General features: G+C 32.3%; 1 protein-coding gene across 1 annotated transcript; it reads right to left on the bottom strand.

The window, feature by feature from the left end:
• Positions 1-938: 938 nt before the first annotated feature.
• LOC143919618 (acetylcholine receptor subunit alpha-L1-like) lies at positions 939-12,705 on the bottom strand. The gene is made up of 12 exons (XM_077442015.1): positions 12,561-12,705; positions 12,108-12,446; positions 11,759-11,950; positions 11,540-11,671; positions 11,313-11,471; positions 9,883-10,076; positions 7,311-7,417; positions 6,456-6,693; positions 6,171-6,384; positions 5,938-6,090; positions 4,745-4,905; positions 939-1,482 (listed from the first exon to the last, which is right to left on the bottom strand). The coding sequence occupies exons 2-12, from the start codon at positions 12,178-12,180 to the stop codon at positions 1,330-1,332; spliced, it is 1,776 nt and encodes a 591-aa protein (XP_077298141.1). The 5' UTR covers positions 12,181-12,446; positions 12,561-12,705; the 3' UTR covers positions 939-1,329.
• Positions 12,706-18,127: the final 5,422 nt, after the last annotated feature.

Below are 18,127 nucleotides of genomic sequence, written 5' to 3' on the forward strand. Positions count from 1 at the left end.
TTAATGCATATCAATAATAATTATGTCAATGAATAGATCAAGAATGACGCTGTATAAATATATACATACTAGTAAGTCTGATGACTTCAAGTTAGTTCGGAATATTGCATCAAAGTTTGTCTAAATATTGTTGCGTAGGGGTGGGTGGAGGATCCAAATAAAGCCAAAGTCGCTTCACAGCATTTATTGGGTGATTAAGGAGATCCACGCACTGCCAGTGCTGCGTCCAGAATGCCTTTATATGGCCTAAGTACCTGCTTATAAAGGGCAGGTCGCTCACCGCATCTTCCGCGACGCGTTTGTTTACCTATTGTTTTAGTCACGAACTAGATATGCAGTCCCACAGTTTTGCGCTGATAGTTCTGAGAACTCTAGTGGGAAGTGGATGGGTTCCGTTACTGACCACTAAGTCCATTCGGAGGTCTCCATTGTTAGCCGACAGCACTTGAGCCTCGGTCTCCGTGACTTGACAGAATGTTTAATGACAGAAAACGCAAATATCGGAAGGCAAAGATCGAAAATCGAAAGATCTTAAGTCGAAAGATAAAAAAAAAATGGTGCATGGTAAACGGTACATACTCACTTAATTTGCGCGAGCAGGATACAACAGAAACAAGAGGAACAGGCTTTTCCTTTCGTATTAATGTGCGCGCGCAGAATACGGGAGGAAAAGCCTGTTCCTCTTGTTCCTGTTGTATCCTGCTCGCGCTAATTAAGTGAGTATGTGCCGTTTACCATGCACCATTTTTTTTTTATCTTTCGACTTAAGATCTTTCGATTTTCGATCTTTGCCTTCCGATATTTGCGTTTTCTGTCATTTAACATTCTGTCTCGTCACGTAGACCCGTGTTCACAATATACGAAACTATTGTCGATTCCAATGATGTTTACAAAATAATCACGTTGTACAACGTAAATGTCCAATAAGAAAAAATAATGAAACTTTGTACATAAAACAGAAAGTATGTTTATTATTGTTACTACATTTTTTTAACAAACGCACATATTGTCTGCCATGAATTCGTATACCGATTTTGAAAATATTTAATAATAAAATTCTTTTCAACTGCCAGATATTTCAGAGGCATTTCCATGTTTCGAAATATCACTAGAACCTCTATAAAATGTGCAACAATAAAGTTAAACAGGTCGCTGCTGGGCCATTGTGAGAGTCGGCTGCATTGTGAGCTTTCATGGCGACTGCAATTGCACCACAGTGCACTCGCTCCGAAATTGTAACCTGGAATCGTTACTCTCTCAAAAAGTAAAAAAAAAAAAAAAACAACAAAATCTGCATACATTTAATTTGAAATTTCACAATATTTAAAATCAATTGAAGCAACAATAGATGGAAAAGACGACAGTGAACACGGTGAAGATGATCCTGTCCAAGGTGACTCCGACCATTTTCCAGTGTGATTCATTGTCCTCTTCGCATTTGTCCGCGTCGTTCGTTTGTAATGTGGCGTACGATTCTTCCACCTGAAAAATTCATACACATTTACGACACGATGTGCGCATACACTCTGTTCATACTTAATTTTCAATCCTTTTTATACGTATCGGGTGTTTACTGACAGATGAAGAGAGTTTCGACGGGAGATATCGACCTTGGAAATTTGGTCGCGTCGTAAAAAATACGACGATGTGCGACGTAGGAAATGGGATGAGAAACGCCCTTACATATTTCACTTCCTTCTGGGAAAATTTTTATTTACGACACTTCCCTTCTTATCCTTTATATCCTCCCCCAGTAGTCGTTGCGGACCGATTTTGCGGACGCTGCAGAAATGTCAGCGTCGCGGACGATACGCCACAAGTTGCCGAAAATGCTTTCCAATTACATCAATATATTATTCTTATATAAAATAATTCATTTTTGAATACGATTTAAAGTTAGTTATTTTCCATTTTTACATTAAAACGGTATTTGTTATAGAAACCGCTTAAACATGGCTAATATAATAGTAAGCATTTACTAATAGTAAATATTAAGTAAGAACTGAAACAGAAATCCGGGTCCGGAACTATAAAAGGGATCCGGATCCAGAACTGAAAAATCAATCCGTAACCGGAACAGAAAAAATACACAGACACATACACATTTTTTCTAGATCATGATATTTATAAATTTTAGAGTTAAGTATAATAATTAAGATGTATTTTTAAATTAGCTTGATAGCTAAAATATATATAAATAAATAAATAAATAAATAAATATGAAAACGTGACCAGTAATCGATTCTGAGCTCGAATCAGTCAAAATCTCTAGAATTTTCGGGTGATCGTCACCGCACTGAATGTTAAAAACTCAAAAATTTTCGTTTACAGTACTTCAAATAGGGGTCTACGTGACTTGACAGAATGTTAAATGACAGAAAACGCAAATATCGGAAGGCAAAGATCGAAAATCGAAAGATCTTAAGTCGAAATATCAAAAAAAAAATGGTGCATGGTGAACGGTACATACTCACTTAATTTGCGCGAGCAGGATACAACAGAAACAAGAGGAACAGGCTTTTCCTCCCGTATTCTGCGCGCGCACATTAATACGGGAGGAAAAGCCTGTTCCTCTTGTTCCTGTTGTATCCTGCTCGCGCAAATTAAGTGAGTATGTGCCGTTTACCATGCACCATTTTTTTTTGATCTTTCGACTTAAGATCTTTCGATTTTCGATCTTTGCCTTCCGATATTTGCGTTTTCTGTCATTTAACATTCTGTCAAGTCACGGAGACCGTTCAAATAGATATGTAAAAAATTCTTAAAAGATTATTGGTTAAAAGAAATTATATAACCTAATTACGTACGTATGTATATTCGTCCGTGACCCAGTTCCCATAACTTTTTGTTTCAAATATGATTAAAAGTTATTTATTTTCAACTTTTATTTAAAGCTCTTTCTTATATCAAGGTTTTAACTCCTGTGCTTAATTAAATGGAAGTAAATAAAATCTGAAGGGTATAAATATCTTGTGGAAATTTAAGTTCAATGTATAAATTGCCGAAGTATAAGTAATTTTGCCGTAATTCTTCACATGTTTTCATAAACAGTTTCTAAAAAAATTCCGATTCAAGCATATTTTATATTCTGCAGACAAATTCGCCTTTGATGTGATGTATAATAGGACAGTTATGTATCTTATATACATATATATTGTATAGATAGATTTGAAGCATTCATTTATATTATTTTATACGTGAAATAATAAACCAACGTGAATAATTAAAGCCAAATATTAACGCATAGCATGAAGCCTACGCTCATATTATAATTTAACATCACATTTTCCGTATAATACTTTGCACGTAATTTTAGATTCAACAATTAAAAGGGGCTATATTAAAATAATTACATATAATCAGTCTGCTCATTTTTTGTTTGTAAAGGTAAAATTTCTATATATTTAATTAAACAAATATCAAACTGCTAATTGGAAATTAGTCGTTAGACTTTTAGTCATTTTTCATACATTGTTTTGTTTTAAATAGCTTGAATATGTATTTTTAACAAGACTTTGGCGTATTTTATACATATGTATGTATAGAGTTAAATATTTGCGTATTTTTATCTCAGTTTTATATATCAAATAATATATTGAAATTTTATATAAAAAATGTAGTAAAGCAATTATTGAATCTATTTGAAAAATAATTGTTAAATTTCTAAAATAGATAATGTCAATTGGACCAATTACTGCTGGAAAATACTTCAGATGTATTATGTTATATTTTAAAAATATGTAAAATAAATGAAAAAAATATAAGTAAGTTTAATATTCATGAAATATGTACTTGAAAAAAAATGAGCATTGTGAACTGAGGAGGAAAAACTTCTACTTAACTAAAAATGACTTTTAAACCTAAGCTTCATCGTTTGCTATTGAAATGTTTAAAGAGCGTAAAAGGCCGGATATTATCGTCAGACCGTTTAGAAACTCGTGTTGCACAAACTTTGCTAAAGTGGTGTCGTTTGTAAACGATTTTAAAAGAAAACTGTGACAAATAAGTGTAAAGTTTATCACTTTATTGAAAGTCACTTCTCCAACATAGTTTCTTAGCAGACTTTAACATAAAGGATTGTATCTATCACGTACATTATTTATAGCATCTTTTTTATAGTTACTGTAAACTCCCATCCCATAGTATCTTTTTAACTCCTAAGCCACTAAATAAAATGATCTGAAATTTTATAAATAAAATCTGTAATGTCAGTTTTATACAATGATATTTTTCATTTTGTCCCAGACATCTTTCTGACATATTTTCCAACTAGTGCTTAGGTATCAAGTGTTTATAGTAATATTCGTGCCTTTCTATATACATACATACATTCTAAGACATTAAAGAATTCCTTTGAAATGGTACAGTAGCGATTGAAACCAAAAAATTCGGAGCATCCGAAGCCACTGTCCGAGCTCCGGGATATATATGACCTAGTGGACGAAGATTTAGTCCCGTCTGGATGTGTCTCGGGACACTGCAAGGCAATAACTCAGGTCCGTGCTTCTTTCACAAAGGATGGCCGAATTATTGCCTAGAAATTGATAGCAGTCGTAAACGGATTGTTTGGTATCGGTCTACGAGCGGACCTTCGCCCTCACGACCCCTTTCGTGATTTCACGTTCGCGAAAACGAGATTCTCCCCTCTAACTTCACCCCATCCTCAACGACGATGAAACTTATATTTATTGCGCTGTAAATTGTTTTACTGCTTACTCTGCGAAGTAATGTTTGTGGGGTGTACCTCTATGTTGTGGAAAATCAGGCAGTTGTTGATACGCAAGCTCGATAAGAACTTGCGACTCCTGTCCATCCATGGTTGAGGGTCTGAACGCATCTTGAAGACAATCAGATTGACGATGATGCTCAACCAAATGCTAATCATTGCCCAGAAGTAGAATAACACTGAAATTTTTAATTTTTAGTAATTTAATAATGTGGGTTACAATACAATTAGTGCATTTTGCGTACTTGGTGGAAAATGTTGACTTTCCTATACATTTAGTGCTTATTTGATTATTTTTACGGATTCATATTTTAATCAATACTATAGATTTGATCAATACTTGATAAAATATTAAAAAACATATTTATTAAATTTTTTTACTATTGGTAATAAAGAATATCGAAATTGAATCTCTAATAAGAAATGTCCCCACATTATTTTTTTTTAATATTTTTAATTTAATCAATTTATACATATTAAATTAATATAAGATAAAACTAAAAAATATAATTAATCAAAAAAAATACTAGAATGTAAAAGAAACAACTATGATATGAAATTACTATCCAAAATGAATGATCTATGTATAATATATAAACATAATACGTATACTGGCTTTCGGCATAAACATTGAACAGTCAATGTATGTAGTATTTTCTTTCCAATTTTTATATGAACTAAAAATGTACACTGATGTATGTATGTATGTATATAAATATAATATAGTATGTGAATATGTACATATATACGGCCATTCGGCATAAACATTGAATAGTGAAAGTAATCATAGAAGAATTTATTTATATAACCAAATATAAAAGCTTAAGTTATACAAACATGATTTAAAGGTTATATTATATGTATACCCCAATTTTTACTTTATATATGTACATATGTACATACATTTGTAATATGTATGCGTATAATTCATAATAAGAAATGAAGTGTTGTTATTTTTACATCAAAAAACATTCCATTATTATTTTAAATCATATATTTGGGGTAGACGTATCTATAAATAAAACTAGAAAATCAAACATTATCAAATACTTTCTTGATAAAGTTATTAGGAGACCAAACAAAATGTATATTTTTCGAAAAAATGAGGATTAATCCAATGTAAACACTCATTTTATTGATAGATAAATCTCCTAAAGATTTGACCTTCGATTAAATATCTTCAATAAATAAACTTCAAATATGTTATTTACCAATATGCGGAAGTTGTTCGGAAAAAGCTGGAATCTTATCCATAACTTCAACTAAAAACATCAAAACGAAAAAGAGCTCAACACACAATATTGTAACTTTAACTGTAGTGCTCGTCGACACCCAAAATGTAATCAGAATCATTAAAATGGTACCTAAAATTCAAAATAAAACTTTTATATTATATTACTTCAAAAATACACAGGAATAATAGTATATTTTGTACGTTACTGACATATAAACGGAGCGTAAAGTGTAGCATTGTAAGTTTTATCAATTCTTCTAATCATCATAGATATGCTGAAGGTGTTCCGCGTTTTTCCATCATTATCATTATCATCATCAGATTCTTCGCCTGATAATTGCACATACGGTGAATAGTTGCTCCAATCACTTGACAATCCCATACCGAGCATTTCCCATTCGGTTGGATAGAAAACTTCATTGCCCTAAAATTACAAGATCATTTTAGCCAAAATTTACACATATATCCGATTAGCCTGTGGATTATAAATCTGACCATCATCATTGGATCATTTTGTGAGAATTCTTTATTAGTCGAGATGTTTAGTTGCGCATGCTGAGACCACAAACCCATTCGAAGAGCGCACACATGAGTATCATGAGGCCAATGGACCAAATCTTCGCTGGGAGAACACCATGTTCGTGCCATTACATGTGCAGTACTTACTATGCCACCTTCATGATTTATCAGTACATTTCCATCTTTCCACTCGATATCATTGAGATCCAGTGAACTAGATAAAAATTTCACGTGAAAAAATTAATAGATACTAAAGTATACCCAAATATTTCTAACCAAACCCTTTCCAAGCTCCAAGTAATACAAAATAAATCCCTAAAAATAATTTATAATACACCCATATATACTAACCTAAAAAAACTGCATGCCATTTATAATATTCCGTTTGTTACAGACATTACTAACAAACTAACCAGTAGATTCTATGACAGAATCACTAATAACCATACTAACACACTTGTGAAGAGTCTCGGTGATTACAACAAAATGTCTATACCCTTCAGGTATAACACACAGATTACCTAAACACAATCTGCTTTAGGTCATCGACTTTAGAGAGTCTTTAATTAATATTATGTATTAGATGTATTATGAACATTTATAAGGATTGTAAATAGGTTTTTGAGCTCTTTTTCCTATTATGCTTTAGATTAACATTAGAATAATATAATACTGTGATTGATAACCAAATTAAATTAATTGTAAAATAGAAAATGATCAGTAGATCAGTAGCTATTAAAATAGATATAAGATGTATTGTGAACATAATTTCGTAATAATAAAAAGCATTTAAAAATCAAAAAAAAAAAAAATACCCAAATATGAACCTACTCGAAGATTTTGATTTCCGGTTTCCATATTTCTTTTGTGTTGAAATTCATATAAGTTATATTATCGTAGTCTGCGGGGTCCCAGAGCAGAAGGTGATCTATCCAATGCTAAAATCATTAATATTTTTAATGTTTGGACCTTAGTGGCATTACAGGAACTTTTAATGCGCTACAATGGTCGACAATATATCAAAGAAAAAATGTATAATTACAGAAAAAAAGCAGCAAAAGTTCAAATAATAATAGAATTACAAAATATATTATAGTAGTTAAATATGCGAAAAAAATTGGGAACGACGTGCATCAACATTCAGCACCAATATATAACATGTATAATGATTTGACAACAGTTATCTTTACAGTGAATACAATTAAATTTTGTTACAGCTACATTAACGTCACCTTCACATTAAAAAATATCACATTTAGGCACAGTAGCAACGATTTCATTGTTTTATTTTATTTTAAAAATCAATACCACAAATACTTGACTAGTAGCTCCAAAGTGTCACTGTGGTTATAGTATAAATATAAGTTAAAACAAATCTAGAATAATAAAAATCATAAAAAAATAATAAAAATTAAGTAAGAACATATAATAAAAAACAAGTAATAAAAGTACATATAATAAAAAAAAAACAAATAAATAAGGTTGAAAAATTACATCGTGCTATTTAGGATGTGCTCGACTAACTCAACATAGCTGGCATTGAAGAATTCCAAGCAATGTGCCAGTAAGTTAAGGAGTCGAACAACTCTCGAGAGGGGGGAGTTCATGAGCACGTTTGACTTAGCCGCTCTTGGAATATGAGCCATTCGAAAAAGAACTGTGCGGGCAGAAGGTACAATTATCAAATGATGATGTCTATCACGCACATAATTACCAAAAACGACGGGAGTGTCGTATTAGAAGCGTAGAAGCTGAAGAACAAAACAAATTAATGAGAAGTTTCCACGAAGTTCAAGAGAATTATACCCAAGCATGCCCAAAATGAATGGAGTAGGGATATGGATACTACAAATACTATTTCCTACATAAGAAACGAAGAAGAGCTTTTTGAATTTTTCTATGACTATAGAGTAATTTGCTTCATGCGGATTCCACACAATACATTATACATTATAAGAGTTGAAAAGTAAGCGATAAGACAAATGGTCAGAGAATTAATATAATCTTCAGTAATGATATGTCATTTTCGATAACTTGAAATTTTCATTTCAGTGCGCATTTAATCGCAATATTGAGTCGAAAGATAAATAAGTAATAAAAATCCACCCCGGTCAAATTCCCAATATTGATCTGCTTCGAGTGTAAATATTAAATTCATCTCGGATTTTAAGAGCTGCCTTTCTGGTTCTCTCCAATATCGTTGCGTTTTGATTTCCGAATACGAAATATTAGTAGGTAATAAATCTTTATTATTTTTAGCTTCCCCTCCTTCTTCGATCTCTTCCTCGAATTGCTTCTCGATAGGCGCTTTCTAGCCGAAATTGAATGAAGATTTTACTGTTTATTTATTGTTTTTGCTTTTTTTCCCTTTTCATTCTCTCGTCGTGTTTAAATCTCATTGAAAATAAAAAAAAAGGTTTTTGTGACGGTGCCACAAACGAGATCAAAAGCAGATTTTTATTATGTATTTGTGAAGCCCCTTTGAGATTTTTAGCTTACGACTGTATTAGTGTAGGCATGTTATAGATTACGTCCATGTTATTGTTTTATCACTCGCTTAAATTATTTCGAACGAAAATTTTAAACTACATGCTTATTTTTTATTGTTGTGAGATAAGATAAATTTAGAGGAATATATTTTAATAATGTTTTTTATCATGAATAATATATTTCTCGTACAACAAAAGAACAGGGTACGTTCCATATTTTTATTAAAAATATAATTCCATTTTATTTTTTACTTAATCTCCTCCCCATAGCGATTCAGAAGTTGTCAACAGCGCGTATAAAGGAAGAGTTACGATTCGTTCGAGGTTGAGACCTTTTTTCACTGTATTTTCTTTCGTTTTCACGTTTGTCAGGGTCGTAAATTTTTTATAACACATTCAAAGGCGGTTTGAACAATAAAAGCTGAAAAACAAGATGGACCTACTGAAGTCTCATTTCGTTGTTATTTGTTCGCCGCAAATAATTTAATATTTGAATACGCTTAAATTTTTCGTGCAAAGGATCCCTCTTCTGCTGTCTAAAATAAAATTATAAATAAATTTATTAATTTATTACTGTCCGTTTAAATTTACTCGCAGTTCGTGTACACGTGTCAAAAATGTCTCAACGGCAACTTAATGGTTGAAAAGACAGTAGCCATTCATGTTAACATTGAAGGATATGGGTAACGATGCGAATAACATTTTTTCCTATGACATATGTCAACACTATTTACAAAGAGGCTTCAATGGACATATCATGGCTGAAGGAACGCAAAAAATATCCGAGATAAAATTCGCGCACTATTTGAACAATAAATCATTCCGATACACACACTGAGATGGCTTTACATATATAAAAATGTAATATTTACATACTTATATACAAACATACATATGTTAAATCAGATTATTACCGCTATGAGATTTCCATGAGTCGTTAGTATTGATTTGGTCACGTCAAATGATACACTTTTTACGCTGTAGTATAGCATCAATGATGTTATTGTAGATTCTGACAATACTGGTCTTCTATATTTGTCGTAATCTTTTAATAGATCTTGACGAAGACGTTCGACGTCGGTCAAATTCTTCAGGACAATTTCCGATTCTGCAAAAAATATGTGTTATGAATTAAGAGAAATCAAATAATATGCACAACTATTAAGTTTTGTAACAGAAAAACGCATTGCCAAAATGCTTTCATAGTATTATAGCTATTCATTAGGCTGGAGCGAAAAACGTGAATTTTAGATTTTCATCGATGGACCTAATGGAAAACTTTAGTCGTATCAAGAGACGTTAAATACAAAAAAAAATCATCAATTTTAAACAATGTCCTAAGCATCCAATCAATCGATATATCTCGACGAAAATGTAGAAAAAGTAGGTTTTTTTCATTTACCTTTTTTCCAAGAATAGTTTAAATTTATTAACTCTTTTTAAAAATAAAACAACGCTTTATATTTACTTATTGAAGTTTATTTGGTTCGATTATGATAAGTTTTGACTGATAAACGAGAATTTAAATTTGCCGTTTCGCTCGAAACTCTCTTTATAAAGCGGGCAATGAATATTTATATGGGGAAGTGGTATTTTCAAAAAATCGTCTTTTTTTCATGTTCCCGTGATAATTTTAAAAATAAAAGTCATTGAGAGGTGATTTAGGTTATATATATATTTAATTTGAACACAAAAAATGCCCAAAAAAATTACGAATTTTATGAAATATAAAGAGTCCAAAATTACTAGATTTAGACTTCATTCTTAGTTTATCGAAGTATGATAAATTAAACATTGTTTAATTATATACAAGTGGTTTTACCCGGCTTTTCTCGGTATTTGTAATATAAATCGCTTAAAAATGACTAATCTAATAGTAAACATTTTATTAAATTTATTTGAATAGTTTTATTTTATATAAATTTATTTGAATACTCATTTGTTTTTTTTTTATTAAATTTAAATGTCACGAAAAAACAAACATATATACTGTCTCTTTTGAAATTATATGTATACCAGGATCCGGCGCCTGCGCCCCCGGAGCCTTCGCCCCCGGCGGTGCCTACGCCCTCGGCGCCTTCGCCCCCGGGGACTCCGAATCCTTTGAATCGAAAAAAATCGAATCGGCGCCTATGAATCGAAAAAATAACTACAAACCAACGAACGAAGGTTACATACATACATATATGCAAAGTCTCATTCCAAATTATTTATTAGATTTCAACTCTAAAAGGGTTAAATATCAATATTATTCTAAAGTATAATTATAAGAATATATCTACTGCTATGCTTTTCCTATTTACCTTAATTAAATAGTAAATATCATATAAATTTTAAAACATACCATCTGTAAAATTTCCATTTATTGGACAATCATAAAGGACCTCTGCTTTGATATTTTTCCAAGAAGCAAAGCTGAAGTACTTCACATCTAGAGGAGAAGTATCATTATGGCTTACTATAGGTGTAATTTGTCCTTCTTTTCCAAACTCTACCAAGCCATCTAAATATCGAAAAAAATCGTGATTTTGCTACATGCTAAAATTTAAACTAAATAATAAATATATATACCATCGTGCACTTTGATCCAAAACGGCACAAATTTATTTTTATCCAATATTTTAGCTGTGTTAGTAGTACTTAAGCCCATTCTGGTACGTAACCTTCTCAATTCCGTAAAAGAGTTATACCCAGCTCCGACAGCTAATGATAAAAAAATTAAACAAACAACATTGATAAATTTATCCTCATATTATCAAGTATTGGATAGCCATTTATTTCCGTACATACTTATTTCATAAACCGGATCGTTCGTTCGCAAATACTTAGACGAAGCCAACAGAATGTGTCCGTTGTTTTCAGCCTTTATGGCAATGTGAATTTCAAACTTAATCCCAGGGGATTTGTGACCTCCAGTCACTTTAAAATAATCCTCATACGAATATCCTTTGGTACACGTGTAGCTTTTGCATTGCGAAGCGACTATATACGAAAATTTTGATTAATAAATGTAAAAATTATCACACTTTATATAATACAATATCTGCACAGTTTCCACTATATTTGATTTTTCACTAAACAAGCAATAAATTATACATTAGCCATTCTCGAATGAATTTTGGAGTTTTAATCAACTTACTCTTCTCAGTGAATTCGTAGTCGTAGTCCGATAAGACAACATTAATTAAAGACAAAAACACTATTAATTTCATTTTGATTTAAATACACCACTTATTATGGTTCTTCCAACGACCATTGAAAGAACATTCACAATGAATATTGAAATAAATATAATTAATCTCTGTTCAGTTTTTACTGTGAGATATGAAACCATCGGCACTGGAGCTGTATTAAAAACTTATAACATGTACATAATTACGATTGGACTTTTTCGATTTGTTTATAACGGAATTTTTCAAACATAATACTTAGAAGGTTTAATAAAAGAAGCTGTCAGTGAGAGTTTTTTTTTTGTGTGCTGAAAAAAAAAACATAACGAAAAAGTTGTTAGATAAGTGGAGTGAATTTAAAGTCTCCCCTTGAAGACGTCGAGAAAAACACACACTTTTTTCATTTTGCTTTATTCGTTGACCTTAAAAAGTTTCCCAACCCATGACTGAATGGTGGAGTTTTATCATTCGAAAAGTTGGTCCACTTCATGAATGATAAGCAGCTTCCGTTACATTTGTCACTTAGCGTTTCCTCGGTTCGCTCGTTCCGCTTGATAACGACACTCTGCTGGATTTTATGCGGTTAATTATCAAAAAAAAAAAACACACAGCTTCTCAACGCATTTATAAACGTTTATATAATTTATAGTGGCTTTTTTCGTAAAAATTCGGTATAAATGTCGGTATCTGAAGTTAACACTTGGTACGTGTGGGGTGGATTTCGTACGACAGATTGCAACTGAAAGGAAGTGATACTGATTGTCTGCATCATCAGGGCAGGAAGTTAATCCATCCTTGGGTGTCTTTGAGACACACTACCCGGTTATTTGTCGAATATCCGTTTCCCTTCCCCCAAACGAGCTGCCTTTTTGTATTTTGTCACCGAAACAAACGGTCCACAAGAAAAATAAAGTAAAAATCTCGAAGATAAACATCCAACACTTGAACATGCTTGTTTATATTTATACATGTTGTATAAATGTATGTTCAATACCTACAAATATAATAAACAATATAAAACATTTTTCTATTTTCAAAATTAGTTGGGAATATAATTTCTTTTAGTAAACCTTTTCAAGACTTGTAAATAATCAAGAACAGACTTTACATACTTCTAAAATGTCGAAATACGAGTACTGAGTAAATTTCAATTGAACGTCTACATACATACATACTATATACTATATAAATATATGTCCAAAACTATCTTGTTGTTTCTTTTTATATTCAGAAAATAAGTGATGACATTTGTAATTGATCTTGAAAGTTTTAGTATTTATAAAAAAAACATCTTTAATATTTTTTTAATAACACAGTTACCTGATCAGAGTTTCAACAATTATAATTAAATTTTCATTATTCGAATATGACAATATTTTTTTATGTGCTTTCCTTTATGAGATATGAGCGTAATCTATGTAAATCAATAGTTAGATGTTTTTTCTATTGACGCTGATAATAGTTGGCCCAATAAATAGCATGAGAAATAAAGGTGTAAAAAATATATATACATATATACATATTTATATAATATTTTGAATTTTAAAATTCGCTAGATAATTAATTACAAGCATTTTAAAGCAATTAAAAATTAAAACAAATAGAAAAAACATCTGACTATTGATTTCAATACTCATTTCTGTACGAAAGTACAACATTTTGAGATCAATTTTTATTTAAAGCATTGTTTTTAACGCTTATATCGCTTAAACTAGAGAAAATCAACACAAATCATTGTCATATTCAAATCTAATTAGTCTGTGTAACCAACTGTTAAAATTTTTATGAGATAAACTACAAAGGTTCCATGAAATAGCTAGAATAAAAATAATTATCCCATTTATTTCACAACCAACGCTCTATTTTGGGAAGAAAAATTTAATTTTAATTTGAGAATAAAATAATTTTTCCTAACAATCATAGCAAAAATTAAAATCAATGCATAATATACATATGTATTTTCAAACTGTCAAGATTAAAAAATGTATGAAACATCTACGTACATATAACTCAACTGGAATCTTACAGTAATGCCAGAATTGACGCCAACGCCTTAGAGAGCGGAGCGTCTCTCTGAAAATGTGAAAAGTCTCGCAGGAAGTGCCGAATTTCCACATTTTCACCATTTTCACTCTTTCGGTGGCACTCACAACCTCCCTCACTACATATACGTCGACGCGGCGTTTCGGCAATATGTTGTACCCATTTACCAATACGACTTTGTCACCCCCTACATCCTTATATAACACCATTGAGACCGCAACCTCAAGTTGGCCTATTCAAAAATTGCACCACGCTTAAATTTTCACCATAAAACTGCAATTTATATACGTATTTTTAATTTAATTTAAATTCTGATCTAATTATACGCAGTTTCAGTTCGTAATGGCATGGGATATTGAGATTGGGCTCCATTCGGACACTGTCCATGGGGATCGGGTTTTGAAAGCGTCCCGATTATCCGACACATGGGGTCCCTCCTATGGCAATAAGCTTTTAGTCCGATCCTAGATGCACCTGCTACTTGAATGCATTTTTTATGCAACTGACCCGTTTCTATACATACGATCGACCGGTTCGTAACAACACTTGTCTACAGCAAATATAAAAAAAAATACTTTAGAAGTTATAATTCTTCTAATTAAAACTATCAGAAAAAGTACATATGTATATCATACTAATTGACTAGATATACGTATGTATAATATTATCGTAGAACTAAATCTTTCCTAGATAGAGGAAAGAGTTGTCTATGATACTGAAAAATTCAGTTTTTAAAACCGTTATAAGTTCGAGATTATTAATAGTTCAGCAATAATAATTATATATTTGAATATATCGAAATAAAATAAATAACTTTATTACAATATAAGTTAATTGGTCTGGTAATTTTGAGTTAGTCTGCAGTATTTCGTCAAAGTAATGCCAAAAATGTATGAAGTCCGTAATAAACGATATTATTAAACGTACACCGCCGAGTAAGGCCGGACCACCGGATTAGGCCAAGTAACATCCCAGAGACAGTGTGACCATTATAATTGGTTTCAAGGATTATCTACAGGCTTAAGTGCAAGTCGGCTAAACAATGAATGCACTTAGCGGCGATAGCGGTACTCGGTCGCATTCCCGTGGAGTTCTCAAAAGTGACCGATACCGTGGGACTGGGTGTCGTGAGAATACATATCCGGGTACATTCCTAAACAATAGAGAAGTAACCGGCTGCCTTGAGTGACCGACCCGATATAAGGCGGTACTTAGGCGATATCAAGACATTCTGGACGGAGCACTGGTGGTGCGTGTATCTCCTTAATCATCAATAAATGCTGTGACACGACTTTGGCCTTTTACTTGGATCCTCCACCCACCCCTACGCAACAATATTATTCATTACGATGATTTTTACAACGCAAATGCTTGACAAGACAATGTTATTGTAACGTAGATATTAGGTAATTGGTGCTAGTGGACCACTGGTTTACCATCACTAATCGCCTGATCGCGCGTTCGCGCCAAATAGGTCTAGACGTATGAACAAGCTGTATACAACAGCCAATAAGATTTAACGATTCATCGACCAATGACCTATCTATGCTGAGAGTGCATGATGTTTCGGTGGTTTTGTTTGATGCTACATTCGGAGCTGGCTGGTTAATGGATCGATACTACCTCTACCAAACTTGCTGCGTCTTTTACTCGGATTTCGGAAGCCCCTCAACACGTCCACGCTATAATTACATGAATAAATCTTAATAAATGAGAGTGAAAAAATATAATTTGACCACTCTCTAAGTGAGTTGTGAAGGGGCGGTTTAAAGCCGCGTTTAGATATTTGCATATGTAGTTGTCATCGCTTCAATCTGACAAATGATTCAGATGTCATTCAGAAATTCGTTAATGATTTCACTCCTTTTGCTTCATGTTGGAGACAGGCTACTTAAATTTTAACTAATCCCGTATGTCGTTATGATATGAAGTGTGGAAGTGGTTTAAAATTAGATCACAATTAATTGACGGGCAGGAATTTTGTGTAACAACAGAATGATCCTAATAAAAAGCTTGGAAAAAGAAGGAACACTTCAGTGAGTCATACTTCATAATTTTATCCGTTTAAGCAAAACGGGCAAATTTTGAACACTCTAATATGTATTGGAAGTTGGATAAAAATTTCAGATGCACTTAGATGGAAAATATGTTAAAAAAATGAAAATATTACTAATAATAATCAGGGCTGCCGAGAGGAATCCCGAACCCTTGAAAAAATAATTCCGGGCCCTATAACAAATTTCAAAAAATATATTTTAGATATATTTATAATATGCAAAAAATCTATCAGAACTATTAGAAAAATACCTACCGTGTTGGTTGTTATTTTTTTAAATACTTGAATAAGAAAGGTAACGATTAACAGGCCCGTAGAATAACCCGGGCCCTAGAACTTTACCCCAGTCCCCCCCCCCCCCCGGCGGAACTGATAATAATAATAATATTCAATAATCAAAATATTAATAAATAATAAATAATAAACAATTTTGTATATAATATGTATTATTTTTATTATTTACATGATTTGTAAACGGGTATTTGAGCATTTTATGTTAGCTCTAACATTAATGATTGTTGAGTTATAAACTATGAAAATATACTACAATGTATTGTAAAAAATAAAAAAACTTAAAAACAGAGAAATGGAACAGATACAGGCTTTAAAATTTGTTTATAGTTTTAAGTATATTTCTATGTTTTTAAAAATAGCTCTACATAAATAAAACAAAGCGATATATCATTGTAATGCGTATTTTCCAGTTGGTATACGATACATATAATGGCCAGGAATTTCCAGGACATACCGAGATAAGCATATCCTTTGTAGATAACGTTATTGCATGTGCACTAAAATTTACAACGATTTACATAATCGTTGTATTTATTTAAAACATTCCTCAGACATTTTCACAGGTAGTCTTTATTTAATTCGAAACGATCGATCCGCGAAAGAGGCGGAAAGAAAGCTCAGTCCTATTTCAAACATTTCGAACAAAGGACGCGGATTAGCGTCGTTTTAAAATTCTGATAGTTCTCTGGATAGCCGAGTCCTTCGGGAGGCTGACGGGAGAGCAGTTCAAACACTGCAAAGTTTCATAGCTCGAAACGAAAGCTCGTTGGCCACAGATTAAAAGTGTACGACTCGTGTTCTCGAGGCTCAAAGCTCAATTTTGCCATAAAATGAAATACCCGACCTGCCTTCTGAACCACTAGACCAGAAATCTCATATCTTTTGTACATTCCCTTTCCGGAATTAATATGCGCCTGCAGGCTATCCAATATATCTCGTATGCACGTATGCATCTGTAAAAAGTGTCGTAAATCTATTTTTTTTACATATACGGATATTGTTGATTAATTACATTCGGGGTGAATTGATAGAGTGAACCGTTTTTTTCCTCGTGATAATATAAGTCACAGTCCAATACATCGTCTTATTGTCCCCTGACGCGTTTGGCAAATCTCCCTTCGGCTAGTAATCCATCTAGTCGTTGCGAGGGTGGCAAACTAACTTTTTTTATACACTTGTAGTGGGGTATATACAAATATATATATACATATATACGTATGTATGTTTTTTTCTATTTTGAATCGTTACACAAATCCACTCACTCTTATTGCGGGGCCATCTTTGTGATGGAAGAGCTTTTTCCGACGTCGAGAAAATCGTCCACCACGACGCCTTGTTCCCTTGTTTGTTTTTTTTTTTCCTCTCTTTCTATTCGTATCGACGACTTTCTGATCAATCACTCTCAAACATTAACTCTAATAAATTACAGAGAAATTAAATGAATAAGAGGAATCTATGTATATTCGATCATTCGCCGATCGTTAACTTGCACTTTACAATATTGTATACAAATTGATATGGTTATATGAAGTCAAAAGGATTGATATTATTACGAACATATTTTCTTTGAATACATACATACATTTTTATTTTTTA

This window comes from Arctopsyche grandis, chromosome 1, assembly GCF_051622035.1.
Source record: "Arctopsyche grandis isolate Sample6627 chromosome 1, ASM5162203v2, whole genome shotgun sequence".
Taxonomy (NCBI): Eukaryota; Metazoa; Arthropoda; class Insecta; order Trichoptera; family Hydropsychidae; genus Arctopsyche; species Arctopsyche grandis.